Here is a 27,259-nt window from a genome sequence, read left to right on the forward strand (position 1 = left end):
ATACAGATACTCTCCTCTCTGTTATCTTTATTTGCCCTGCAGGGATATTCATTCTAGGAAATAAATTAAGTATTAAGGAGTTGTAAGTATAAACAGCACTACTGAAAATAACAATACGTAAATTCTGGTTTCTTTGGCATGAAGAGTATTATGTACTCATATGTTACCAGTGAGAAGATGAGTAGAACATGCAAAATGCAGAATCCCTTTCTGGAGAGGAAGAGAGGAAGAAATATAGGGTAGTCACCTCTTTAAGAAACAAATATTTATTAGCTGAGATATTGTTTCTTGAGTGGACATTGCTATAATTCTGTATGCAGGAACCTGTAAGTTGTGCAGAAAGATTGAAATAGTCTGATCAATACATCTCAAGCAGAGCTGCAGGTTTTTAATGACAGCTGCTGAATCCCTTCTAGCTTAAAATCAGTTCTCTGAAGCTTTTTCCTTTAATCTTCCCATTCTCCAGTCTCCTTGATGCTCTTTTTAGTTTCTCTCATTGCTCTTTCTCCTTGAAGCTTTCTTTCTTTCTTTCTCTTCATACAAGCTTCTCCCTGTCTGTTGTACGATCTACAGTCATACTACTGCTTTTTAAAAATAGAGTGGGGAGAAAGTAATTAAACAAGCAAATAGAGTACAAAACCAGAAACATTATAATCTAACATAAGGGGGAAAGAAAGGGGTGGAGAGAGGCAAAGTGGAATCTAATGTGCAGATGAGGTAGGTTTTTAGTCAGGGCAGTTTTGTGAATCACAACTTTTTGTTTTCCCCAGGGTTCTCTTAAGAGCAGAGTTAGTGACAGATGCACCATACTCAAGCAAATTTCTAACTTTGGAGCAGACAATATCATGATTTTCTTTTCTTTTACTTGTCAAATATTAATGCTGGAAAGTAATCTTGTGAAGATAATAAAAGTTAGAACCGTTTCAACCTTTTAGCAGCATACTCTGTGTATTTAGCAAGTAGAATGACAGTTGCAGGGCTAATCTTGCTGTATGAATTCCAGGCGGCCCCACCTTTTTTGATTAAAATGGTGATTAGGGTTAAAGGAGATTATCGCAATTTGCCAGAGTCCCGTTGTGTTGCAAGCTCAAGGTGGGGGAGAGTGATACAGAAAGATAGATTGTCAGGGCCTGATCAATCTACAAGCTTCTATGGCTTTTTCCTACCTCTGTTATTTTCACGCATTCTCCAGATTTCACAGATTTCACTAGAAGCAAAATTGATGTATATATTTTGTACACACACACACACAAAAGTAGTTTTCCTCACCCAAGGAAGAAGGACTCTTCAAAAGGGAGTACGAAGGCTTTTATATTTTAGCATGTTAATGTCATACTCTGGAGGATTGTTGTTTTCTTCTTTGTAGAAGGGCAGTTCCACTTTGTACTTCAGATGGCAGGTTTATACCCTGTGGAAGTCTATATGCATGTAAACCTATGCGAATTTGTATTTTAAAGAGCATTGCAGATGATTTATTTGTTTAGAAAGATGCTTGAGCCATAAGTTAGAAATAAATATGATCTCCAGATCCTAAATCATCTTCCTGTTCAAATGAAGCTCCATTTGGAGTTCAGATCATTAAAACCCGACTTTATTCCTTAACCCTTAGTTTTATTACATTATACATGGCCTTCCCATCCATGTTTTTCCCAGAAAATAACTTTGTGATTCCAATATGGGAAAAATCTGGTTTATATTTATCTTGAGCCTCCTTAATGGATGGAGAAGAAAATAAATACCTGTGGGAAAGTATTGCTACATTGTTGTGCATTTCATTTCTGTATATTTAACCTCAGAGGGTAATTTTGTTTCTGATGCTCGCAGAGCTCCTGATACTCCTATAGCAGAAAACATGCTATCATCAATTGTGTTTGAGTACAACATTACTGTGCTCATGTTGCTCCTGCTTACAGAGCAAACCGCTGAAGTGACTGGCTCTAAATTTCAGTTCTTAATGCCCCACTGATTTAGAATCATAGGATCATTTGAAAGGGACCCTTAAATATCATCTAGTTCCAACTCCCCTACAATACAAAGGGATGCATAAAGCTAGATCGGGATGATCAGAGCCCCATTCAATCTGAACTTAAATGCTCCCAAGGATGGAGCATCCACCACATCTCTGGATAACCTGTTCCAGTGCCTCATCAGTGCCATTTAGACATCATTTGTATATGCATGTTATAATAATTCAATGTCTTTTGCAATAAATATTAGCCTTTCAACTACATTTCAATCAGTATTGTTTATTTTTCCCCATGATTAGTAATTCCTAGAAAATTGTTTTCTATTACTAAGCACTAAGAATCACTCTCACATGTGACATTAACTGCCCACAAAAGCCTGACCAAGAAAGAAATAAGACCCTCAAAGACCAAGGAAGAGAGGGGGATATTTTAGGCCACTTGAAGATCAGAGGTATTCCAGCCATGGAAAATCAGTATTCCTCCCTGATAGTCCACTCATGTTTGCAACGGAATGTAAGTGCAGTTATTGCTTGCCTTGCCTATCCTAGTCCCATTTACTTCAGTGGAAGGCACGTGCAAGCCAGCAAGATTTATCACCTTGTTTCTGGTCACGTCAACCTGTTATCCTTCACTTGTGGAAAATCTTAAAAGGATCTTGGTCTGTAATACTGAATGAATCAATCTGTGCAGAGGTGAGAACCTAGATTTCTTTCTGAGGTTTTTGCCCATGCTGTCCTCCCACCCTGAAGATTGTGCAAATCCCATTAAAATGGCAGCCTCAAACTCCTTCAGTAACTTCTTGTTTGATCTCCCTTCTTGTTTGATCTCCCTCCCTCCCTCCCTCCCTTCCTCTCCTTCCCTCTCCTTCCCTCTCTTTCTCTCTCTTTCTCTCTTTCTCTTTTGCTTGCTTGCTTGCTTGCTTGCTTTGCTTGCTTTGCTTGCTTTGCTTGCTTTCTTTGTTTTTCTTTCTTCCTTTCTTCCTTTCTTCCTTTCCTTTAATTTGCAATATTCAGATGCATAGGTGAACTTCTAGAATTTTAATTATTTCTGTTTCACATGAGCTGCAGAAATCCAAAAGGGTTGGGGAAAGATTTAATTTTAGATAGCAGGTTAATTAACTGCATTTGTAAAAACTAGTGCAACTTTAATTAAATGTCTCTACATTAATTTAGTTATGTAATTGAAAATGTATTGGGATAGTCCTTACAATTTATGACTCTTCCTGCTTGAGGATTTTAAGTAACAGATCATAATAATAATGAAAGTAAAGAAAATGTTTAAGCTTTTGCTAGATTTCTACCAGTTTTTTTCAAGTACTAGTAAGGTAGCTTTTACTCCCAAACATTTTTTAGTTCTGTAGATTTTATGAAAGGGTTAGGTAACTGAAAACTCAACCTGTAGATGATGACTGAAGAAGTATTTTTCTCTTGTATGTGTTGGGGCTTGTTTGTCTTTATCCCACTTGAACTTTTGTGCTTCTTACAACGTCGTGTCAACACTAACAGTAACATTGTCTACTAAAAAGCTACCACTCACAAGTCTCTACAGGGGGCAGTTCTGTTGAGGTTCCTTGCAATGCTCGGAGAAATCTGATTGAGCACTCTGCCCTTTTGTCAGAAGTGTAAGCTGTGGAGGGAGGAGGAGGTCCAGAGAGGAAGGCAGGGGCCCAACACAGTTTAGTCTTTTTGTAGATTTCCAGAGGCACCCACGCATTTCCATCACAGCATGCAACTCCTCTCTGGTTCCCTGCTCTGCTATGAGAGATGTAGAGAGACAAAGAGAGGCTGGAGCTTTGCACATACTGTGGGCAGGTGTGCAGCTATTTAAATGAAATCCTGTATTGTGTAGCTACCTTCTCCCATGACCTTGCCCCATGAGAAAAGGTTAAGCATTGCTTTTCACCATTGTGCTGTGACTACCTGAAGTAGAAATATGTCATAAATGTTATGCTTAATATTTGTATATAATTGTAGTTAAATCTGATTTACATTCCATTTCTGAACCTATACTGATGACTGCAATCTTCCAGTGACAGCACTCAGAATTTCTAGTAGTATTTGTTTTTCCCTGATTGAAATTGTTTCCACTGCCCTCCATTTCCCTTACGATTGAAAAGTGAATTACACTGATACTTTGCCAAAGAGATAGCTTATAGTAATTTTCTTTTCCTTCCCAACACCTATTGTGTGCATCAGTTGCATAAATGATAATTTGAAGCCTTTTAGCACAGCTGGATATTTTTCATTGATTCTTTTCATCTGAGCATCATTCATTAGAGTTCCTTCATCTTTTTGTCTGCAGCACACTTTATCTACAGAATACTGGGTTTTGTAGAACAAAATGGAACAAAAAGTACAAGGACTTCAAGTCCTTTCAGTGTCATATTAGTCAGGTTATAAATTTGAAACAGAGCAAACAATCTCATTTGTTTGCCTTCCTCGAGGTGCAAATTTATCTTAATTTATTCCATACTGACAAAGGAACTTTAAGAAATAATACCTGATTGTTTCAATCCTTGCTCTTATGGTATCCATTAATACTACCATTCCAAAAGTTCTAAAGTTCTTTTAAGTGTATATTTATAAAAATATAGGATCATGTTCAGGAAAGGCTCGGGTTTGTGAAAATCAAACATTTATAGTATGTTACAATATAATGCACGTTATTATCTCCGTCCCACAACTTCATCTTTTCCATGTGATAACTGTATATGTATAGCACTTCTAGTCCTCTCCTGTTCAATTTTAGTAGAAAGCAATTTTGCCATTATGAGCAACACTGCTTTGTCAGAAATGCTCTAACTAAATGTTGTGCAAGAACTATGAAGTTTTCCCTTATATAATATTAATATTCAGTATAATAAATGGAAGGTAGGTGAAATTTGGTTCTCACTAGTTAGGTGTGAAAAATAAACTTTCTTGGAAGTGGTGTGGTGAAATTTTACTAGTAGTCCAACTTTCAGTACGTCTTTTTTTCCATGCATGAAAGGAACAATTTAGCAGACTTCAACAAGAATAATCCTAAAATGACCAACATCTCAGATCAGCGTTTTACATTGGCAGTATTTCTTGATTGACTTCACCTGGTTAACCAATGAGAGTACTTGGCGAAATTATAGATCTGAAGTAAATGGTGGATAGTCTTCTAATACTTCTTCATTTTCTACCACTGGAATGCTTTATTTGTGCTACAGCATGCTGTTTTTTAAGTGAAGTTTGATTGCTTTGTATTCTTAAATTGTTCGGGTGCACAGACAGTAAGAGTGATTTTCCGTGAGGGTGTAGTGTAATACGTAAACCAGGTTTATGAATTCAAGGGCCATTTTTCTGAACTGCAGAAAGTTATACTGAATGAACCAGAATAGTTTGTTAAAGTCTGAAGAGCAGAATAGCATCATTATGATCTCAGCTTACTTGGCCAACTTACTAGATGGGTGGTACTGTTGAGATGACGGTTGCTGTAGTTTCAATGTCTCTGATAGCTGATGTAATGTCTGCAAACTGGTAAAGCTATAAAATTAGAAATCCAGAAACTGGTATTGATTGAACTCCATCTGAAAATAATATGCACCTATATTGAATGCTGTCTTTTCTAAGAAAAAGTTCATATTCAAATATTTTGTATTACCTAACTGATATAGAATGTGTCTGTTTAGTAATAATAAAAGCATCTCTTTCAGTAGTACTGCAAAGGGCTATATTTCTTTTATACCATCAATAATATTTACCCTAAGCCATGTCATAGTAACTCATTAATTATTGTTGTAAAATTCATCTTTTATCTCTTCTGAAATTTTTTTTGCTTAATGCCTATACAAGTTGATTCCAGCTGTTACCACTTGTTCTTAAACACAGAGCAAGATGCCCAGGACATTTATTAAACTTCATTGTTAACATTTTGTTTAACTTGAGAAAGGCCAGGATTCAAGAAAGGCCTCCAATCTGCAGATTATTCTAGATTTACAGAGCACTGCCTGTGCCAAAGAACTTTGCCTTCCTGCTAAGTATGAAGAAGATGCTCAGTTGCAGTTGTGTTGCATGCTTCGTTTTACTTAAAAAAAAATAATGTTCAAGTCAGATTATTAGTAATGTACCTTGATTATTACAAAACTAAGGTTTCATTTTGATTTGAAAAAGATTGTCTGATAAACAGGATTTTCTGTTTTCTGGTGCTTATTGCTATGCCATTCAATCTTTTTAATTCTCAAGGATTAATAGTAAGCACTTAACTGAATATTTATTCCCTTGTTCTATATTTCCAAGATCATAATCTGGCCAACAGTCAGACACAGTATGATTTTATGAAGAGATGTGTCTTGGTATCCTGAGGAATTTCATAGCATAAGAAACAGAGCAGGACTTCTAGTGTTCCTAGTAATGCAGGAAAATGTGTGAACGCATCACCCAATCCACATTTGTAGATATAAACTGTAGAATTCTTAAAGATTAACATACTTTGAATATGAGCTTTTATACAGATAGTGTACCAAATACGAATCTGTTGGAGATGAAATGTTAGCTGCCAGGATAGAATTTGGGAAATGATTTCCCAATTAATATGAAAATATCATTTATTTCACTCAACAATTTAAAGTGCTCATAATAGTGACAGAGATTCAGCTGACAAAATGGTTTTGCAGATATAGGAGTTGAGATTAGAAACACATTTTCTCGAGGGATCAGTGTTTAAACTCCAAGTCCAAGATTTAATGTTAAAACTTTTAAAACTAGGGAAAAAAAAAAAAAAAGTATACATTAAAATTGCACCATTTGACAGTCTAACATAAATTTGAAGGCAGTCCTCACATTTCCAGTGTTTTGATCTTGATGGTAATGCAGACATAAGTGAGGATTATACCTCTCTGGATATATCTCAAATCTGTAGCTTTAGATGTTGCAGTCATGTCCGTGGACTAAAAAAAGGACATAGTCAATGCTGCTGAATGTGCATTTGATTTAAGATGGAAGAAGATATTTGTTATGGGGTTTATTAGTTCTTTGCAGATTAATTTGCTTAAGCCTCCTTGACTCATTGTAGGAAATGTGCAGCCACATTTGAAAAAGGAAGAAATAAAAGTGACCAATTTAAGAACAATCACAAATTGTATTTTTCTTTTACCAGGTTCTGCATCCTTCAGGTACTTGATCATACCAGTTGTTTTCTCATACGTGCAACATTAATAAAACAAAATCTGTATTTCTGGCTTCTCAGCTCTCTATTTCCCTTTTCTCCCTGACTTGTGATTGTTTTGGCTTGGATGAGACAGATGCTAAATTACAAGACAGTGTGATGGTGTGGGTAACTGAAACACACTGATAGAGTTACTGTTCTTGGGGAAATGCCATGGAATGCTCTACAAGGATGGATATTTCAAAATCAAATGCAACATTTCTGTACTAGTAGCTATTTTTTCTAAGATATGTGTAATCTGGGAAATTTGGCCCATGTGGTTTTCGTACACTTTTTACAGTCTCAGTATACACTGTTCAGTTCCATAACTAGTCTGTTGGTTTCTCACACAGTTGTTTCCAAAGTTCTCTTCGAAATTTGCAGCTACCTTACAGCCTCATGTCAGCTACTGCTGGCAACCCAGAACGATACAAATTAGGTGGTCAAAAGCAATTACAGATCATCAGAGCGGAATCTGGCCTCTGCAGCCAGAAAGCAGTTGCTGACACATAACTGTAGGCCAGCATTACCATTCCAGCAGTGTGTAATCAAAGCACTTGTTTGTTCAGAGGAATGCTACTGCATGGTAGAGTTTGTGACTGAATAGGCTGTCTAAATAATGCCTTCTGTCTTAGGTTTGGTTGGCTAAGAGTGGGAAGATTATTTTTGTTGGTTTTTGTATTCCCATGACATTGTGGGAAGGCTGTGGAGGTTGTGAAAGGACCTACCAGGGTACAAAAGAAAAGGCATAATAGGATCTGCAAGAGCAGAGAGAGAGAAAGTTCTAATGAGAGAAAGAGAAGAGAAAAAGAAAACCTTTTTTCAGCATGTTTGTTTTGTTTTATTTTGTTTTTTTTTGGTGTTTTTTTTTTTTTGAGATATAAATGTAAGTAGATTTTTAAAAGCACGTGACATCATTTATGTGATAGCAAAAGACAAACAGAAAAAGTAAAGTAAGAATGAAGCTGGACTTAAAAAATGTCACTCATGTTCCCTTCGGGTTTCTTGCAACTGCAGTAAGATTTCATTTGTATAGTATTAACACTGTGTGATTGATTCAAAAAAGGCAAAGAAAAGCTAGCACGCTAGACAAGGAAGGTTTCAGATTGTTCCTGGAGGTTTTCATTAAGTTAAAAAAATGAATATGGACACACAAAAAACACTGAACAGCTAAGGCTTTTTATCATCCATTTCTAAACATCTGCTTGTGACTTTGTTATTTTTAATATAAGTTACAGAAGACTCAGTGCTGCATGCAATTCCTTTGTATGCCTGTTTCAAGTGTGTAAGCTCACTGCAGTTTATCTATCAAATATGATTTTGCTTTTTACAAGTGATCTGGTTTCTTTTTTTTTCAGAAATATTTAATGAAAAAAAAAGCTTGCAGAAGCTTATTTCTGTTGTATGATTTCTTTAGAAATCCCAGCCATCCTGACGTCTTAACCCTGTTTGTTGCCTAGACAATGAGGTTGCTCACCTAATTTTAATGGCATCTGTTTGATTTTGCGGTTAGATGGTCCTGCAAAGACCTTCCATAATGGGCAAGTGACCCCTTCTATTGTCATGTAGTGGTGGAGTTTTTTTTACTTCACATAATCCCTGAGAACGAATTTCAATCTCAGAAGTGTTAATGCAGTTTTATATAAAACTCTGGCATCTGATTTTGTAGAATTAAAGCAAATAGCAACCAAGTTTAAGGGCTTACTGAAAGTAAAATCAAGTCTATCTTTATTTTTAAACTATACGCATGGGTTTAAGGTGTCCTTACATAGAATTTTAAAGGAATTTTATAGAAACAGTGAGAATCTTTCATGGAAACCACTCAAATTTTATGAGCTATAAGAATCGATATACTTATTTTTTCTCTGTGGAACCCTTTCTAGAACAAGTCCTTCATAATTAAGTCAGTCACAAATATATATATATACATATATACATATATATATATATGTATATATATATGTATATATATATATATATATATTTTTTTTTTTTTTTCTCAAAAGAAAGCTCATTTGTTCCCTTTATTTGCCTAGCTGGAAGGCCAAGTGACAACTTGTCACTGTGATAACTATAGCTTGTGTGCTACACATTCAGAAAGGATTTCTGGCTTAGTAAATTAAAGTTTTGTAATTGCCAATTAAGCTGCCTGTCAGTATATTTTATGGGACCCACATACAGATGCTGCAAGTTCAGGTTTTGAAGCTAGCTTCAGACTGTGTAGGAAATCTTGTCTTTGCATCTTCCCTAGCATTACTGCTTGTTTCGTAGCTTGCCTGCATTGTGCTCTTTGTCAGCTATGCTTCACCTCAGGACCCCTGTGTTCCCTAATCTTGGTTCTCCAAGATCTCTTCTATTCTTAGATTTCCCAAATGCCTGCCTTCTCAAATAACTGAGTAATAAGCTAAGGTGAAACAGAACTAAATGATTTACCTCTGAAAAAATAGTGATGAAATAGAGATAACTGCAGAAGTAAAGTGGTTAACTGAGAGGTTTTCTATGGCCTTTAATAATAAACAACCAAAATGATTATCAGAATGTGACTTTTTAGAGTTTAACCTTTTCTATATAAAAGGTTATATATCTATAACCTTATCTGGAGGTTAAAGAGTAAGTATTTTTCTTATTTGAGGCCATGCAGGTAGATGATATGTGCATTTTTAAGAACTCTACTATGACATTTATGCTCCAGGGTTTGTTATATTCATTTTTGAGCCAATATGCAAAAAAAGATCTGTTTAAGGTTTACACTAATATGTTTGAATTCTGTGAAATGTCAGTAGTCAGTTACCCCAAATGCCACTGCTTTGGCATCACCTCCTCCTGCAGGTTGCAGGCTGGGTCTCCATTATGCTGGGAAGACAGAACCCTCCTTTGTCCATGGCACGATCTATCTGTGGGGTGGGCTGAGCTGGGAAGCCGTAAAAGCTTTTCAGAAACGTTCTGATTCCTGTGGGATCCTCACAGTTTGATAGTAATAAATAAGGCATGCGGTTTGGCCAAAAGAGGAGTAAAAAAAGTTAAAAGAAGGAAACTGTTGATAATATTATGAAATTGAGTAAAAGTTATGGCACTTATTGAGTGCACTATGTGGTAATGTTTTTTTGCACACGTGAAGTGATGATGTTCCTGGACTCATGCATATGCTGTCACCATTCGTGCCAGTGTAACTTTCAACCTTAACCATAAACCATCCTATATTCTCAGCAAATATGTGGGATGTGTGTGTGTATATACACACATATTCATATATATATATATATATGTGTGTATCATATAACACCTTTTATTCCCAAATTGATTCAAGTGTGGAAATAGGACATTGTGTCTTCTGGTTTAAACTAGAAAATGTTCTGCATCATTAAGGCTTAGCACTGTGGCCCACATATAACTTAAGTTTTGCTTTCATGTCACTTGAATTTAACTCACAGTTTAGAAAGCATAAATACTTAGACTTTGACCAGCTACAGGGGGCAGACAACTCTTTCACAAGTCATATTACACTATTATAGTTTTGCTGTTATCTTCAATCAGTGTAATATCAATCCTATCAGCAATTGTTTCCATTTGAACTGTTATTTGCCAAGAGTCATTTTGCTGTCTTTCAGTGCACTATATATGCACATCTTGCCCAGGGAGAAAGAGAGGCTTTTGTGCAAAATCAGGAGCTTTGGTTGTATACAAAGAAGTGTCAGATAACAGAGAGCATTAAGCACTGATCATATGGATGCTCCCAAGCCTGAGCAGCTTCTAGGACATAGCTCATTCTGCAATTCATTGAGAGTGAGAGGCCATCTTCAAAAGGTTCATTGGACAAGAACAATAAATAAAAGTTTTTTTAATCCTTCCAGTCAGTAATCTCATGAAATGAAGCTTTTCCTTTCATGTTGTGTCAGCAATTGATTGAGCAAGTACTTTTAATACAGCTTGAAACAGAATATTACATTCTTGAGCTTGCCAGATTTAAGCATATGGATGAAACAGTCCAACAATGTGAATAGATCACGTTGTAATTAAACTGTCCCCACAGACATCATCTTACTGGTTTCATCCTGTGCAGCTAAAAGGGAAACCAAACACACAATGAATGTGGGGAGGTCTTGGGGGTAAGCATTATTTACAGTGAAAAGATTTATCAGTAGTGATGTAACATGAATTCTCAAAGAGGGAAGAGTAGAAAATATGAAGGATAGGGGATATGGGATTGATAAAACTGCTGATGCACATAGAATCTTTTATTGCTTGTTGTTGTCCTATAATGTTTCCCAATAACATTTTGTCTTATTTCCACCTTTTCAAGTATTTTCCTATATTCCTCTTCCTCCATGCATTCCCTACGTTAGTCTTCCCCTGTATATTTTTGGGCTTGGTAGGACATGTGGAATCCAATACTCAATGTGAGTAATTCTACACCTATTTATAAACATTATTAAATAAAATGAGAAATCTACTATATATATGAAAAAATGTATTTTCACTGCATTAGTAGGAAGCAACATGGATTTTGAAGTGTGAATTGAAACAATAAAGAAAAATGATGATGCTCGACCACAAATTAAGTAGACAAGACAGGAGGAAGAGTGAAGCAGCTAGGAGTGAAAATTGAAGTCTTTTGAATACTGATGGAATGATAATCCCCAAGCTGTCAGAGGGCAGTGCTAGTGGAAAGGAGCTGAAGATGGTCAAAGAAAATAGTTCAAAGCTAAAATCAGCTACGAGTAGTGCTGAGTATAGACAATACTGAATGATGTCTATCTTTTTGAAGTACACTGTGTGAAGTGCAGGCCTGAGCTTTGAGCTTCTTACTTGCAGATGGGCAGTTACTCCCACAGCTAATGCTAGTAAGGGCAGAGGAGATTCACAAATCTGGGGAAAAGGGGCAATAAAACTCATAAAAGATCATTGAAAGAGACAGAATGTAACTAATGCCATAAAAGAACAGTCTTCATTAGTGATATTCAACTGATATTGGAAATTGCAGGCACGTGTTCTGGGGTATAAAATAAAACTTTTCTTTTATGACATTCTGTTCCCTAAGTCACCAAAGATACATTCCCTATGGCACAAAGATCATGTGTATTACCTGACCTTTAAGAAACAAATGGTATTTTCACTGCAACATGATTTTTTGTTGCTGTTTAATGAGAGTAAAAATAAGAAAGAGGGCAAAAAAATAAAAGCAAAAAAAAAGCACATTCAAATCTTGTTAAGAGAAAGGAGTGCTTTACCTTAAGGGTAGATTACAAATCATTAACAAGAGCATTTGCAGGATGAAGTGTAAAAAGAGAAGGAATTTTGAATATTTGTAAAAGAAAAAGAAAACCATAAAAAGGATAACAATGAGAAATAGCTACTTTAACATGGAATGTAAGGAAATAAAAAAGGCCACAGCAAGGTTTCATTTTTATGTCTCTATGGCTGTATATTAAAAAGGCCTAACCATAGTACATCTGATGTTACCTTCCATGTATGCCTCGAAAGTGAAGAGAGAATGTTTAAAAGAAACACATCTATCAAGAAACTCTGTTAAAGTAGATAGATAGAGGCCCACAAGACTAATGTTACAGCAACAACAGTTCAGTAATTAACATTTCAGTCTTTTCCTGTTAGAAAATGTTTTAGCACCCATCTAGAGTAAGGATAACAGAATAATCAGATAACAGAAGCTCTACTGGAAAAATGCAAGGGATGGATGGGACAGCATCTGTACAGCACTGCAGAACTTTTCTGTGCCTCTGAGATTCCTTCACACAACTTTAAGAACCTTCACAAGAATGTAAATACATGTGTTATAATGCAGTGCACTGAAATCTAAATGTCATGCGTTTTTTCTTAAGTGATCTAAGATGTTGATCTGCCGGAGGGTAGGAAGGCACTACAGAGGGACCTGGATAGACTGCATCAACTGGCCAACGTAAAGTGTATGAGTTTCAATAGAGCCAAGTGTCAGGTCCTGCGTTTTGGTCCCAACAACCCCAAGCAACCCTACAGGCTTAGAGAGGAGTAGCTGGAAAGCTGCCTGATGGAAAGGGACCTTGGTGTACTGATGGACAGTTGGCTCAAAATGAGCCAGCAGTGTGCCCAGGTGGCCAAGAAGGCCAATGGCATCATGGCTTGTATCAGGAATGGTGTGCTGAGCAGGACTAGGAAAGTCACCTTACCTCTGTACTCAGCATTGGTGAGGCCTCACCTCGAGTACTATGTTCAGTTTTGGGCACCTCAGTACAGAAAGGACATTGAGGTGCTGGAGCAGGTCCAAAGAAGGGCAACAAGGCTGGTGAAGGGCTTGGAGAATATGGCCTATGAGGGAGACTGAAGGAACTGGGGATGTTTAGTCTGGGGAAAAGGAGGCATCGTTATTCTCATCCAATATTTTACAGGAGAGCAGGATTGGTCTGTTCTCACTGGTGACAGGTGACAGGACAAGGGGAAATGGCCTGAAGTTGCGCCAGGGTAAGTTTAGGGTGGATATCAGGAAAAACCTTCTTTACAGAAATGGTTGTTAAGTACTGGAATAGGCTCCCCAGGGAGGTGGTTGAGTCACCAGCCCTGGGTGTGTTTAAAAAGCATTTGGAGGTGGTGCTCAGGGACATGATTTAGTGGGGGTTGTTAGGGTAGTATGGTCAGGTTGTGGTTGGACTCAGTGATCTTTAAGGTCTTTTCCAACCTCAGCAATTCTATGATTCTATTCTGTGATTCTATAATTCTGTGTTAATAACTTCAAGACATGCCCTGGAGATCAACACCCCTGAGTGCCCTGCTGCAAGTCACTTTTCTATAAGGATTCAGCAGAGAAAATTTAATTCCCAGCACAACTTTTGTGATGAATTATTTCTGGAGCTGATCTTTTCTATTGTTTTCTATCCCAATCCGGATGCATTTAATCAAGTGAAACTGTGACTTTTTCCATGAATAGTGTCAGTGGAATCAGAAAGACTTCCTGTGAAATAAGATACTACTTATACAAACATGACTGAAGAGAGAATAAACCCCTTGAAAGTCACTTGAGGTAGAAATGGGAGAGAAAAAATAGCAAGTTTCTGCAGTTACAGAAGACATGCCATCATTTTTGTTATTTTTGATATTTTAAAGTAGCATTATCTCACAGCTTGCTTTTTCTTTAAAGTTGCTGAAATCGTCTTGGTACGTATGTAGAATGGTGAAACTAAGAGAGTGAAGGCTGGAATTGAGTTTCTATCAGATCAGTTGTGTTTCCATTGTCGTTGAGGGCGAGCACAATTGTTGCCTTGGACTTCCAGAAATGATGGGGGATACTTACTAGTGTAATATGCCAGTGCATTTTAAAATTCTGGAAAGACTATGAAGCAATGAATTTTATGAGTGAAATAGTACATATCTTCAGTTTTAGGAATAAGTGGCATGCCTCAGCTCACCTCCCTCCCCTAAATCTGAATTTCTGGTTTTATGAGATAAGATTTCTTCTAAGTTTGGTGCAAAAGTAGGTTGTAGAAGAGGTGAAAAGCTGAGATTTGTACTTGAAGGAGTTCTCCCAGCAGAATGCAAAAAGCATATATCTTCATAATGTTCTACTTAGAATAGTTAACACAACACAGCACATGGAGTAATTTCTTTCTTCCTTATGATGTCGTCATAATTCATAGCCCCCAAATTCTTCATGTTGAATTTTTAGCAAATTAAATCAGATACCACTAGCATAGTAGCAATTACTGTATTTCATAGTATGGAAATAGAGGACTGTAACTATCACTTCATATTCAGGCAATTTCTTTGAATAAAACTAAACTTAATAACAAAATTGTGCTCAAGGCAGAATCAGCTGTACCCAAGTCATTCCCAGCATGTGTTGTCTGACTTGTTTCCAAGGACGTCCAGAGAGAAAGATGTTAATATGGCACACTGTTCCTGTTCTTTATTATTCTTGCTGCTAGATTTCTTCTTCCTCTTTTTTCTTTTTCTCTTTTCCTTTTCCTTTTCCTTTTCCTTTTTCTTTTCCTTTTCCTTTTCCTTTTCCTTTTTCTTTTCCTTTTCCTTTTCCTTTTTATCTTTTGCTTTTCCTTTTCCTTTTCCTTTTTATCTTTTTCTTTTTCTTTTTCTTTTTCTTTTCCTTTTCCTTTTCCTTTTTATCTTTTGCTTTTCCTTTTCCTTTTTCTTTTCCTTCTTCTTTTTATCTTTTTCTTTTTTCTTTTTCTGATCAAACAAATCCTTATTGATGAAATTTAAGGTCATTGTATCTTGTCCTGTCTGCCCTAGACATGGAGAGCAGATTATTCTGGATAATCTATTGATTTGCTGGAGGACTTGTCTCTGTTTCCTGATTTCTTAAGACTTCTCTTCATCAGTCTTAGCTGCAATTGTTCGCTCAGCCCTTCGCTGTGTGTCACTGTCACTCTTGTTCATTTCCCTAGGCTCTCTCCAATTGGGTATGAGATGATCACAATATGCTACCTATAATTCTTACAAATGTTGAGTAATAGCGAAGGCTAGAAAGACTGTTAAAAAAAAAAAAAAGGAAAAAAAGAAATGATGTGGAGACATTTCAAAGTACTGTATAGATGCCTTCATCTCAAAAGTAAGATTTGATCTTAGAAAGAATATATGCCATGATGAGCTCCGTACTAGATGGTTTTACTTACTACAGATGACATTCTTTCCCTAGTGGCAGGTCTCTTGTTCCCACTGACTTTGAAAATGTCAAATTGCATCAAAGTTAGATTCATTTTAAGATCAATAATCCTCCAGAGGCTAAGGGTAGCACATATATTCTTCTTAATGCTTTCCCCACCCTACAATACAGAAATGAGTATATAGAGTTTCAGCTTTATGCTGAAGGCAGGACAGAAATCACTGAATCTTGTAGATCTGCACGGTCAGCTCTGAGGAGTATGTTTTATGGAGCTGTAGACAAGATACATAAAGAACAGCTTTAAACAAGGAACAGTGTGGGGGAATGTTACCAGCAGGCCTGTGAGAGAGTGATGGACAGGGCTGACAAGGAAAGGTCCTGTGGTGATGTGCATGAAAGGGAACACAAAATCGATAAAGCAAGGCTTGATCTGGGTCACCTCAAGTACTGGCTTGAAAACCAGGCAGTGCCTCTAAGAAACAATTATGTGAAAATAACCAGACTTTTTTTCTGGGAAATCAGCATGCTGGCGTGCCTCTTTGAAGTGCCTGTACTCTTCACAATACTGTACATGTTATGGGGAATAAATATGACGAGTTAGAGTTTTGTGTGAGATTGCAGAGCTAAAATCTCGTTGGGATTGTATCCAGGACCGGAGAGCTGCAGTAGTGGGGTGCAGGTTGAGTGGGAAGTAGAAGGTGGGAAAACAAGGAGTTGGATGGTAGTTGGAATGCATGTTCTTGTGCCTGGGGATGGATGATGTGCCAGCTGAGAGCTTAAAAGGAAGGATTTAAGGGCAGAGCAGTATGGGTGGCATCGCAGTGGGTGCTGCACCTGCCCGTCTTTCTGACCAGGAAGAAACAGTGAATGAGGCCTTTATAGAAAGCTGGAAATAGCCTCACACTCACAGGTCAGGGGCCCTATGGGAAACCACCTCAATATCTGCTTTCCAGATATAACTGATTGACAGGTGGTCTACTGTCTCATACCCACAAACAAGGAAGGACTTATTGGGAAGTGGAAGGTTGAAGAAAGCAACCAGGAGATTATTAAGTTTAAGATCCTAAGAGGAGAGAGGAGGCTAAAAGCAAGACCAGATCCCTGGACTTACAGAAAAGTAGACTTTGGTATCTTCAGGGATCTGCATGGAAGAGTCCAATGAAGGAAAAAGGAGTCCAAGAAAGTTGATTTATGCTACAAGATCACTTTCTCCAAGCTCATGAGTGGTTCAGTCTAAGGAGCAGAAAGTCAGGCAGAAGTGCCAGAAGGCCAGCAAGGAGCTTTTGTCTAAGCTCAAAAATAAAAGGAGAATATAGAATATAATTATCCCCAGAATAGAATATCCCAAGTTGTAAGGGACCACAAGGATCAAGTCCAACTCCTGTCACTGCTTTGATACATATTTGTAAGACACATCTTTAATTCTTAAATTCTTTGTAATTCTCTTCTGGGCATAAATTCACATTATGACTACATAGATTTTTTGCAGCAGTGGCAGCTTAAGTAATATTTGCTCTCAGCAGCTCATACCTGTTTCCATATTAATCCCTATTGCTCAGGCATAGTTATGCTGGTATAAAGGAATGCCAGCCTGCAGCACAGACTTTTCAGACTAACAAACTCTGCAGGCCATTGCTCCCAGTGCTGCCAGTCCCATGGCCTCTCTCGCCCCAGCCTATGCAGAAGATGGAAGCAGGAATGGGTAACCCAGAATGGTATTTACAGACACTGTGTGTATATGCAAAGATGTGGTTAGGAAAGCCATATCCCGCTTAGAGTGGAATTTATAATGAGATGTCATTGGGTGTTTGTATACATGAAGCTGATATAATTTTTGATTCAAAACACTGTAGGTAGTACAGTGATTTCTTTACAGAAATAGTTCCCAAGTAAGGTTATTTTCTTTATCTACTATAATATTGTGCAAGGAATTTGGTATAAAATAGCTCAGAAGACTGATTAAATTACATACAAAAGGCAATGATAAAAAAGAAATAATGGGACTGGAAAGTCAAGAATTGTGAAGTTTTACCAATAAAGTGCTGAAGAATAGAGAACTGCACAGCAATTTCTTGTAATTTTAAAAGGCTGAGTTCATCCTCAGCTCGTGTCAGTTTCGTAAAACATTTTATGTAGTATACAGAAACAAAAAGGACAGTTTCCTTGTAGAACTCCTACCAGCATCTCTGATGGCTTTTACAGGAGCAATGGTGATGTGCAATGCTAGGCCTCTCCAACAGAATATCTTATATTCAAAACAAGCGATGCGTTCTAAGAGAAAAACTGTTTCCTGAAGATGATTGTCTGTCAGATTTCACAGTGTTTAGAAATGTTTTATTCCATCTAAATGTGAATGTGTTTGTTACTTAGACCATAATATTTAACTTTCTTTCCTCAGACATAGATGTTTATGAAGCCTGAAGTTCACTGAATTAGGATTATAAAACAAATGCCTAAGAAGATATGGCTGTTTGTTCACAGTAGACATATTATTTCAAGGAGACCGTGGGTTGTCTTTTTTCCTTCCCCCCCACCCTCTTTTCTAAGGTTTTGTGCCCAGGGCTTTAAGATGTTTCCTGAATTTTTATTACATTTTACTCCCTTGTTTCATTTGTGAATTAAAAAAAAAAAAATAAAAAATCAGGCAAGATGCAATACAAATATCATGCTAGATTTTTTAAAAAAATTATTTTTATTTTTATTTTTATTTTTATTTTTATTTTTATTTTTATTTTTATTTTTATTTTTATTTTTATTTTCTGAAATGAGAATTGCATAAAGCCAGTCAGATTTTCATCAGGTGAAGCATACCTAGACCATTACCTAGAGATGTTGGCATTGGAATGTAGCCTTTGTAACAAATGTAAATCATGTGGATAATAAAATGTTTGTAATTTTTTCTACTTTCACATGGAAAATATGCACACATGATGCTATTTTTAAACTCAGAATGTGTCGGATTACCGAACTTTTCACCAGGAAAATAGTCCTTTCCTGTGCCTTAGACTCAGTCAAGATCAAGTCTTAAGCTTCAAGTTCAACCAGTTAAGAACAGTGCCTACCAAGTGCCTTTTCTCTGACTGTTCTTCAGAAACAGTGCAAAGTGTCCTTATTTAAATCCATCCTTATCTCCTAATATATAAAAGAGCAGCGAGAAGCTGAATTGAGCAGCTACTGAAAGTACAGTAGATCAGATCTTCCTGTTTATTGATTTGTAAAGAACATACTGGTTTGGCAGCTCTGAGTCATGGACAGAAAAGAAAGAAGCTTTTCAGCTACTGGGAGGAGAATTGCTGTGTAACATCAAAGAGGGCCTTGTAGAAGCCGGTTTCCTTTGATATGCAGTCAGATTGGATGTGACTGGAGTCAAGGTCAAGAGGCTTTGGAAATGCTATGAGAGCGGTGAGGGAATTAAAGGAGTGTTATTTTAATAAGTATTGTATTTATGCATGCTTACTAAATACACAAAATTGTCCTTTGCTTTTCATGGGAACAGCCTTTGGTGAAACAAATTTAAAAAAACAGTTTGTGTCATTTTGCTGCTGCACTAAATACAGCTGTAATAGATGATCAGCTTCTGCTCTCTTCATTCTTCCCTTGACATTTCTCCTCAGAAGCCTGAGCATATTCAGCCATCTTTTTCTTACAGTTGTCTTCGCTCTTTAGAGGTTGTATTTTGTTAAATATTAATTTGAATTCTACTTTGTCATGTTAATAAGCAGTAAAAATTACTACTTCACCTTCATGTAACCTGCCAGCATTTGGAGCAGCCTAATTGTAGAATCGGTGTCTATATATTATGCTGTATGCACCCTTAAACATCCTTACAGAAAGGACAACACTCTGACCTCAGAAGAGATTATGCTGTGCTGTGCTTCAAATGAGCAATAATTTAAAGAAGTTAAACTCCAAGGTAAAAGTCTTCATTGAGTTGAATAGGTGAGACCTATCTGACCCCTCCACTCTGCTATCACTGGTCTAAAACTAGAAAATGAAGTAATTTGAAAACATAGAACTTAATTAAATCCATTCTCCATTTCCCATTTTAAGCTGTGTTCTTTGTGGATTAAAAGGATATTCTAAAATTGGCTTATATTTGATATATATTGTATTCAGAAGTGAGAACAGTCAGGGGGAAAAAAAGTATTTTTTCCTGCATTTTATTTTGGGATTGTAGTGCTTGACTAGCATGCTAGTAGACCTGGCAATGATGAATCAGGAAGAGGGAGAACTGAACATTTTTTTCTTTCTTATGTTATTAATAATCCCTTATCAAAATAGCACATGGTAGTATGAAGCGGAGACACTTTGATAGCATGATTTGGCTTAGAAATAGGCATAGTAAGAAGCTGCTGTTCTTTTCCAGGAACATCAGAGATAAAAAGATCTTTTTTTTTTTCCTAGAAAGAATATAAGTCAGCTTCAGAACTGCAAATGTAACGAAGTGTGCAAAGAAAACACAGGAAGAAAAAAAAAGTCTTACTTAGGATTGAAAATTAAGGTACTTAGGTACTTATAAGAGATTCATCTTCTTTCTCCTCAGAAGGAGTGGTGGCACAGGCTGCCCACAGGGGTGGTGGAGTCACTGTTCCTGGAGGAGTTTCAGAATTGTGTAGATGCGATACTGAGGGACATGGTCAGTGGACCTGGTGGGGATGGGCTGTTGGTTAGATCAGGTGGTCTTAGAGCTCTTTTCCTAATGATTCCATGATTCTAGGAATTCAGTTGGGGTGAGCCTAAAGAGTATTGTACATACAATGTACATAGATGTGTGAAGTACAATTGTACAGAATTTTCATTTGCTACTTTCATTTTTTAAACTGCATATTGACTTTTCAGGTAGTGCTTTCACTGGTGCCACATGTAGAATTGTTTTTTACATGAATGCTTATAGACAATCACTCTACCGACAGAACAGGTTTTGATTCATTCCTCCTCACACTGTTTCTTCTGAAGCTTTTTAGGAGAAAACCAGCAGTCCTTTCAGTTCTGGCAACAACATCACACTGCAAGTCAAAGGATGCTAATTTAAATCCCATTTCCGTAATATATTTTATTCCCTCGCTTATCAAGTGTTCTTGGAAAATAGATATGTATTACAAACATGATTGCTGTGGAAAAATCAGACCATAGAGAACATTATTAAATCTTCTTACAATAACTGATCTTTGAAAGATGGTCATATTTTCAAGCAAAAACAGATGAGTGTATAATGCATGTTTTTAGCTAGTTCACTAGTATGGCAGCAGTTGGACTGCAATGTGCTATAGTACAGCAAAGATGCTTGTGGTACAGTATCATTTGAGCAGAACTGTAGGCATTTGTTTGTGCCTTTTTTTGTTTAAGAGTGCATTCACACATTTATCATTCACAGCATGAGGACCAGAAAAGCCAAGTTCAGTTGCAAGCTAGATCTCTTAGGGAGCACTGCAGGAGACTTTGAATATTTCAGAAAGGAGATACATAAGTAGTGTTTAACAGATATCTAACATTTTAGTATTTTTGTGTTATTTGTTCTCTAAGCATATGAAAGAACATTCAGAGAAGCAGGTCTGAACAGAGGCCTATGACACAGAAGTGAACTAGCTGATACTTCAGGTGCCTGAATCAGAGTCTCTTTCTGGGTTGTTACCATGCTAAAGAAGGTGGAGGTGTTCATGTAGTCACTTGTAAGAGTCTCCTTTTGCCTGATGTTTTCTCACAGCAGTTGGTCACCAGCTTCCTTCATCGCTGCGGATTCATTGCGGCCATTGTAAAAAATAAGACTTGTTCCAATAAGTGCCTTGCAAAGTTCACTGAATTAGAATTCCCCAAGTGTACTGAGCACAAATAAACTGCCAGCTAACAGTCACCTTTGCTTACATGCAGCACTCTAGCCACTCATTTGCTGAGTTCATTCAGAGACAACCTGTCCAGGAGGTACCATGGAGGCAGTTTTCCCTGCTGAACTTGTTCAGTTCAAAATCATAGCTATGAGGAAAGTAGAGTGCTAGGCTTTGGCTGAGTGTTGTGCAGTGGTAGTGCTGAATTTGCACAGCCAAATATATAAGATTCACAGAACATGAGAGAGACCATTTTTACAGCTCTTTGCAGAGGGCACTCGTTATCTGCAGGCACAACATTAACAGTATTAGGATATGTGCCTCCTTCCTCCGTCATGGCATTCCACGTAGCTCTGAAACTGCAGCACTACTTAACACTTAGTGACTGGTACTTTCTGAGGACATAAAAGACATTGAGAAACAAAATGTTTTATTTTTCTTTTTTCTTCTTTATCTTGGCTTGTTTGATAATCTGGACATAAACACAATATAACACTTCATATCACTAAAAATGTTCAATTAAAAACCAGGAAAAAAAGCAAAAATGAGAGACTTTAGTAGTTGGCCCAAATTAAACCCAACAAATTCTTATTCTGATTTCATTAGAGCTGTTACAAAGAGTGCTTTCGGGATTAGATCCCTACATTAGATAACGTACCAAGAAACTGTTCCAAACAAATACATTACATAGCTTTGCTTATGTTATCATTATCATTTGTTTATCTGAACCTGATTATATATTCAGTTCACATGGCTGCATTCAAATGATGGGAAACATAATGTATTTCATCAGATGTTTTTAAATTCTCCTCTTAGTGGAAAGGGACTTTAAATAACATGTTTTATTTGTTTGTTTAGCAGAAGCTTTTTATATTCTATGTCAATATCACTTAAAATCAGTGTGGGCTTTTTTTTATTACAATCCTCGGCTTCATGTATAGTGTTTACTGCTCTACAGTGACTGCTTCATTTGTTATGATTGAAAAAAGATAAATTTAACAGAAAACTATGGATTAAATAAATAATGGAGATTTATGTCTCTTCAAGTAACAATTGTTAGTGAAGAAAAGCAACAATTCAAGTATCTCGTTCGCAGAATATCCTAATGTTTTTAAGCTAAAATTAGATATAAAGATTTTGGTCATTTAAAATGTTCTCGTATCTTGATTCAGGTAAAGCAACAGCCGAACTTTTAGAAATGTGACTGTTTATTTTTCAGTAGCATTATCTGTGGAGAAATAGTGTAGGGAGTTATAACTAAAAGACAGCCTAATCCAGCTCATCTTGTATATTATGAACCAGTAACAGTACCTTTAAAACAGTGCCTTTTTTGTACAGTAATCTGACTGAGTTAATACTAGCAGAAATAGACTGCAGAAGTCAGAAGAGATTTTGTTTTCTTTGGCTATTGAGAAATGTGGTGTTGTATTGCAAAACTTCATTAACATTATATATATTTTCTTGCATATAAAGTAAGGAAAATGAATATTTCAGATGGGTTTAAAAAATTGATGTTTTCTTCATGCACAACTGCAATTTTTGCACATTTTGTTCTAAGGCATTGGGTTCAGTGCACAGCATAGACTACTAGATATATTTATATTGGTGGAAATATTTCATTTGCTTCCTAGGAAAATTTAAGACAAAATTTAAACTGATGAATTACCTATTGCTTGTTCTTGGTAATGAAATGGGAAGTGAAAACATTTTTTCAAGAATCACGACAAAGCTATGAAGACCCAAACCACTCTGTGATTCTCTGCCCAGTGGATATAATTCTGTTTCTCCCACTAGTTAGAGTTTAAGCCTCTTCTTTGCCAACCTAAACATCCCCAGTTCCCTCACTCTCTCTCATAGGGCACATTCTCCAAGCTCTTCACAAGCCTTGTTGCCCTTCTTTGGACCTGCTCCAGCACCTCAATGTCCTTTCTGTACTGAGGTGCCCAAAACTGAACACAGTACTAGAGCTGAGGCCTCACCAATGCTGAGTACAAGGGTAGGATGACTTCCCTAGTCCTGCACCACACCACACCATTCCTGATACAAGCCATGATGCCATTGGCCCTCTAGGCCACCTGGGCACACTGCTGGCTCATTTTGAGCCAACTGTCCATCAGTACACCAAGATTCCTTTCCATCAGGCAACAATGACCTAATAACAAAATAGGGAAGTTGTTAGGATTTTTTAAGAGGTCTCCAAAGAATATATATAAAGTCATGTACATTTTTTTTCAGGTTTTTTGTTTTGTTTTGTTTTTACTTGAATGTTTTTGTTTTATGTACATTGAAGATTTTCTTCCTGGTCTTCTTAGTATTTCAACGGCATTTCTGGTTTAAAAATTATTTCATATTAGTTCATGCTTTTGTAGTAAGCTAATGAAATTGCCAGAAGCAGTCATTATCACTATTGTCTATCTTTGTGCAGACTTCCCATTTTTGTATCTACATGATAAATTCAGTGTGAGTTGAAGCCCAAAGACAGCTACCATCCATACCACTACCAGTCATGGTACATCACTAAATGATGAAGCACTGCTTCACAGAACATCTGCCCATGCAATTTACTCTAGGCTTGAGTTGTTGTCGCCGTAACTGTTTCAGAAGTTATCCAGAGTTCAACCTTTTCCTAGGCTTACTTTTCTCTAGCTAGCAATCATCAGTATTGAAAAGAAAAAGCAGAGCCCACCCTGAAATACAAATATTTCACTTTGAACAATTCTGCATTCAAGAACACAACAGAAATAAGAATAAGTGGCCTGTAAGAACTGAAGTCAAAATATTACATTTGTAGCTGAGCTATGGATGGAGGTGCTGGTAAACACACACAAAAAAACAAACTGATTCTGTACATATTTAGCCAGAGAAGGAAAGGAGGTACGGAAGTGAAGAAAGCAGAAAAAGCATCCATAAAAGTAGCTTAAGGAAGCAGGAGGTTTTTTTTAGTCATAGTGTTAGTTTTGAAACTACAAGAAAAAGAAGTCTTACTGTTAAATTTCTGTTGTGTCTACAGAAAGAATATGTGAGAGTCTGGGGGTTATTTGGTAAACAAACGCATTCAAATAAAACAATAAGTCACTGGTGTCATTATTTTTTCCTTCTGATGGGATCATAACTAGTTACTGCAGAATTGTTCCTGCCTCTACCAACCAAAAAAAATTTCTGAAAGTTTAAAATGTGGATTGCTTTTTTAGTCATGCATACTCTTTGTTTCCTGGTAATGTATCTCACAATCAGGACAATTAAAAAAAACCAGACCAGTTCCTTTCTCCTTCTGCTTTGCTAACGTTGGTAAAACATTTGCTCATGGGCAGTGTTTAGGTGAATGTGCCCCCTACCAGTTTTATTTAAAACATCTCTGAAATTTTATGTCATTAGTTTTGAATATTTTTTCTTGATTTACCTAATCCCATATCTATGCATAATTTAATTGATAGTGTCCTTTTAGCATCTAGTCTGTAATGCCTCTGGTAGATGTCATTGGTATATTATGGAATCTTGCAGCAACTGCATGCTCTTGGCTACTTGCTTCATGTTTAACTGCACTGTAAAGATTAAAGCTATCTTAAAAGTAGTGTATCTGTTTCTACGCAGTCCAGCGACCCAACTCTAAACACTAGGGATAACATTTTCTTGAAAGAACATCTTCCAAGGAAGAAAGGATGAAGGTGATAAAAAATAATAATAATAATAAATAGATAAATGTTTGCACCCAGATGTGAGTTGACTACGCTCAATTCAGCATTCTTCTAAAATATGTTTACTGTGTCCACATTAAAATAGATTACTTTTCACATGCTGATTTATAACATGTACCCTCAAGAAGTACCTGTGCACTAGGTTCAGTAAAAGTATTAACATCAAGAAATGTTTCTGACTTCAGTAATGGCAGTCAACGGTCATATTCTTTGCAAGTGCATACACTCAGGCAAATTTGCTTACCTTTATTTATCATCCTATTCGTTTTTAACTTGCTTCAGCATCGATTTAAGTTAGGGGAAAAAAACCTCTTTTGACCTCCCTTCTTTTGAAAAAGACACATTAAATCCCAGTTAATCCCTGATTTTTGCAGGAGCCTTCTTAATTTTAAACAGAATGTTCTCTAATGAAAAAAGTATCTGACTATAATTGCTACTTGTTACTTTTTTGCAGAAAGTCATGGGTTTTTTTTTTCCTCTTCTCTTCACAGGTGGCCATTGATGAGCGCATCAGGCAACTGCATGAAGCTCACAGGGATTTTGGCCCTACTTCCCAGCATTTTCTTACCAGTGAGTAATTTTCCATTTTTCTTGCTCAGCTTGCACACTCAATTAACTGTAGCTGTGTGCCAACCATAGTTGCTCTTAGTTTCTATTCTAGACCATATTAAAATGTTTTTCTTTTTTTATTGCTTTAAATAAGTTCACATAGTCCACAATAAAAGGAAAATGACTGTCAGTATCAGGTCTGTTTGCCCATGCATTTGTCATTGCCAACCTGTTCTTCATTGTTTGACGATTCCCCTTTAGGACTAATGAAATAATGAAAAATGAAATAAATGAAATTGTAACCCAGAAAGGATTAAGAAAAGAAAAGAAAAAAAAGAGAGGGAGAGAAAGTAATAATCAAATTTACTTTATCTGTTCAGGTTCAGAAGCTCCAAAAGGGACAAAATAAGGCAGGCAAGAAAAATACTTTGTCTATGGGCTTAGTAGGGTTTTATCACTTAGCAGAGTAGTAAGAGGATCAAAACCATAGTGAGAATGTTGGCAGAAGGTTTTCAGTTAAGTAAACATTTATAACCCTGCATAAAATATAAGTGCATTACTTTTGCCAGTAACATTCCCACTCCACCTCCATTTGCACTCTTTCATCAAGATGTTTTGAAGTATGCTGAAAGGCAACTTGAAACACCTTCAAAGCTCTAAGGCAGCAACTAATATGAAGCTTTTCAAAGAACATGTCTTTTCTATTGTACTTCAATTAAAGAAAGTAAACAGTGAAACTTTATTTAAGAGATTATATCAGCAGAACAGAACACAGTCACGGGATAATGGTCTCCTCCATGCAGAGGGACAAGCTATCTAGACATCAGAAATGAATGTTGCTATTATTGTACAGCTACATTCACAGTGGGGAAGAGGACAAACTTTTCTACAGCTGATACTGCCTTGTAATTTTAATTGGTTAAACGTGTTTCCACCAGCCAGAGTGAGAAAGGCAATGGAGAAAAAAGAGACAGTGACAGTGGGATGAATGGCAAATTTTAAAAAAAGAGTCTATCTTGTGCCATAAAAGCACAGTGGTTCAGCCTTGTATCCTTTTTTTTTTTTTTTTTTTTTTAATCAGATGATGGGTCTGGGAAGAAAGAAGACCAATTTCTTTAGCCTCTTTTAATTTTTCAAAATTTGTTTTTATTAATTTTTAATCTCTGGTAATTAGTAATTTGCCCAGTGTGCATAACTGCAAGTCAGATTTGCTAGGATGGAATGTGTGAGAGTTATAGGTGTACGACATGAATGCAATATGAAGTATTTTATATGAAGTATAATGTAAACAGATGCCTTTTTCTTATTTGACATACAGTTTGCTCCTCAGGAAAGAATATTCCTCAGAAATGAAAAATGTGGTGTACATTAACCAAGACTATGTTGCAATTTGCAAGAGAATAGAATGATCCAAACTATGTTATTGTACTGAACATCACAGAATTATTCTCT

At 36.6% G+C, this 27,259-nt stretch overlaps 1 protein-coding gene across 19 annotated transcripts in view; it reads left to right on the plus strand.

Annotated features, from left to right (window-relative positions):
- Positions 1-27,259, plus strand: part of DMD (dystrophin) — a 1,043,969-nt gene that overhangs the window by 895,967 nt on the left and 120,743 nt on the right. For all 19 annotated transcript variants that reach the window (XM_048931232.1, XM_048931479.1, XM_048931663.1 and 16 more), the window contains one exon: positions 25,750-25,828. In XM_048931232.1, the coding sequence (XP_048787189.1) occupies positions 25,750-25,828 (79 nt within the window). The remainder of the gene's footprint in view (positions 1-25,749; positions 25,829-27,259) is intronic.

Source organism: Lagopus muta, chromosome 1, assembly GCF_023343835.1.
Source record: "Lagopus muta isolate bLagMut1 chromosome 1, bLagMut1 primary, whole genome shotgun sequence".
Taxonomy (NCBI): Eukaryota; Metazoa; Chordata; class Aves; order Galliformes; family Phasianidae; genus Lagopus; species Lagopus muta.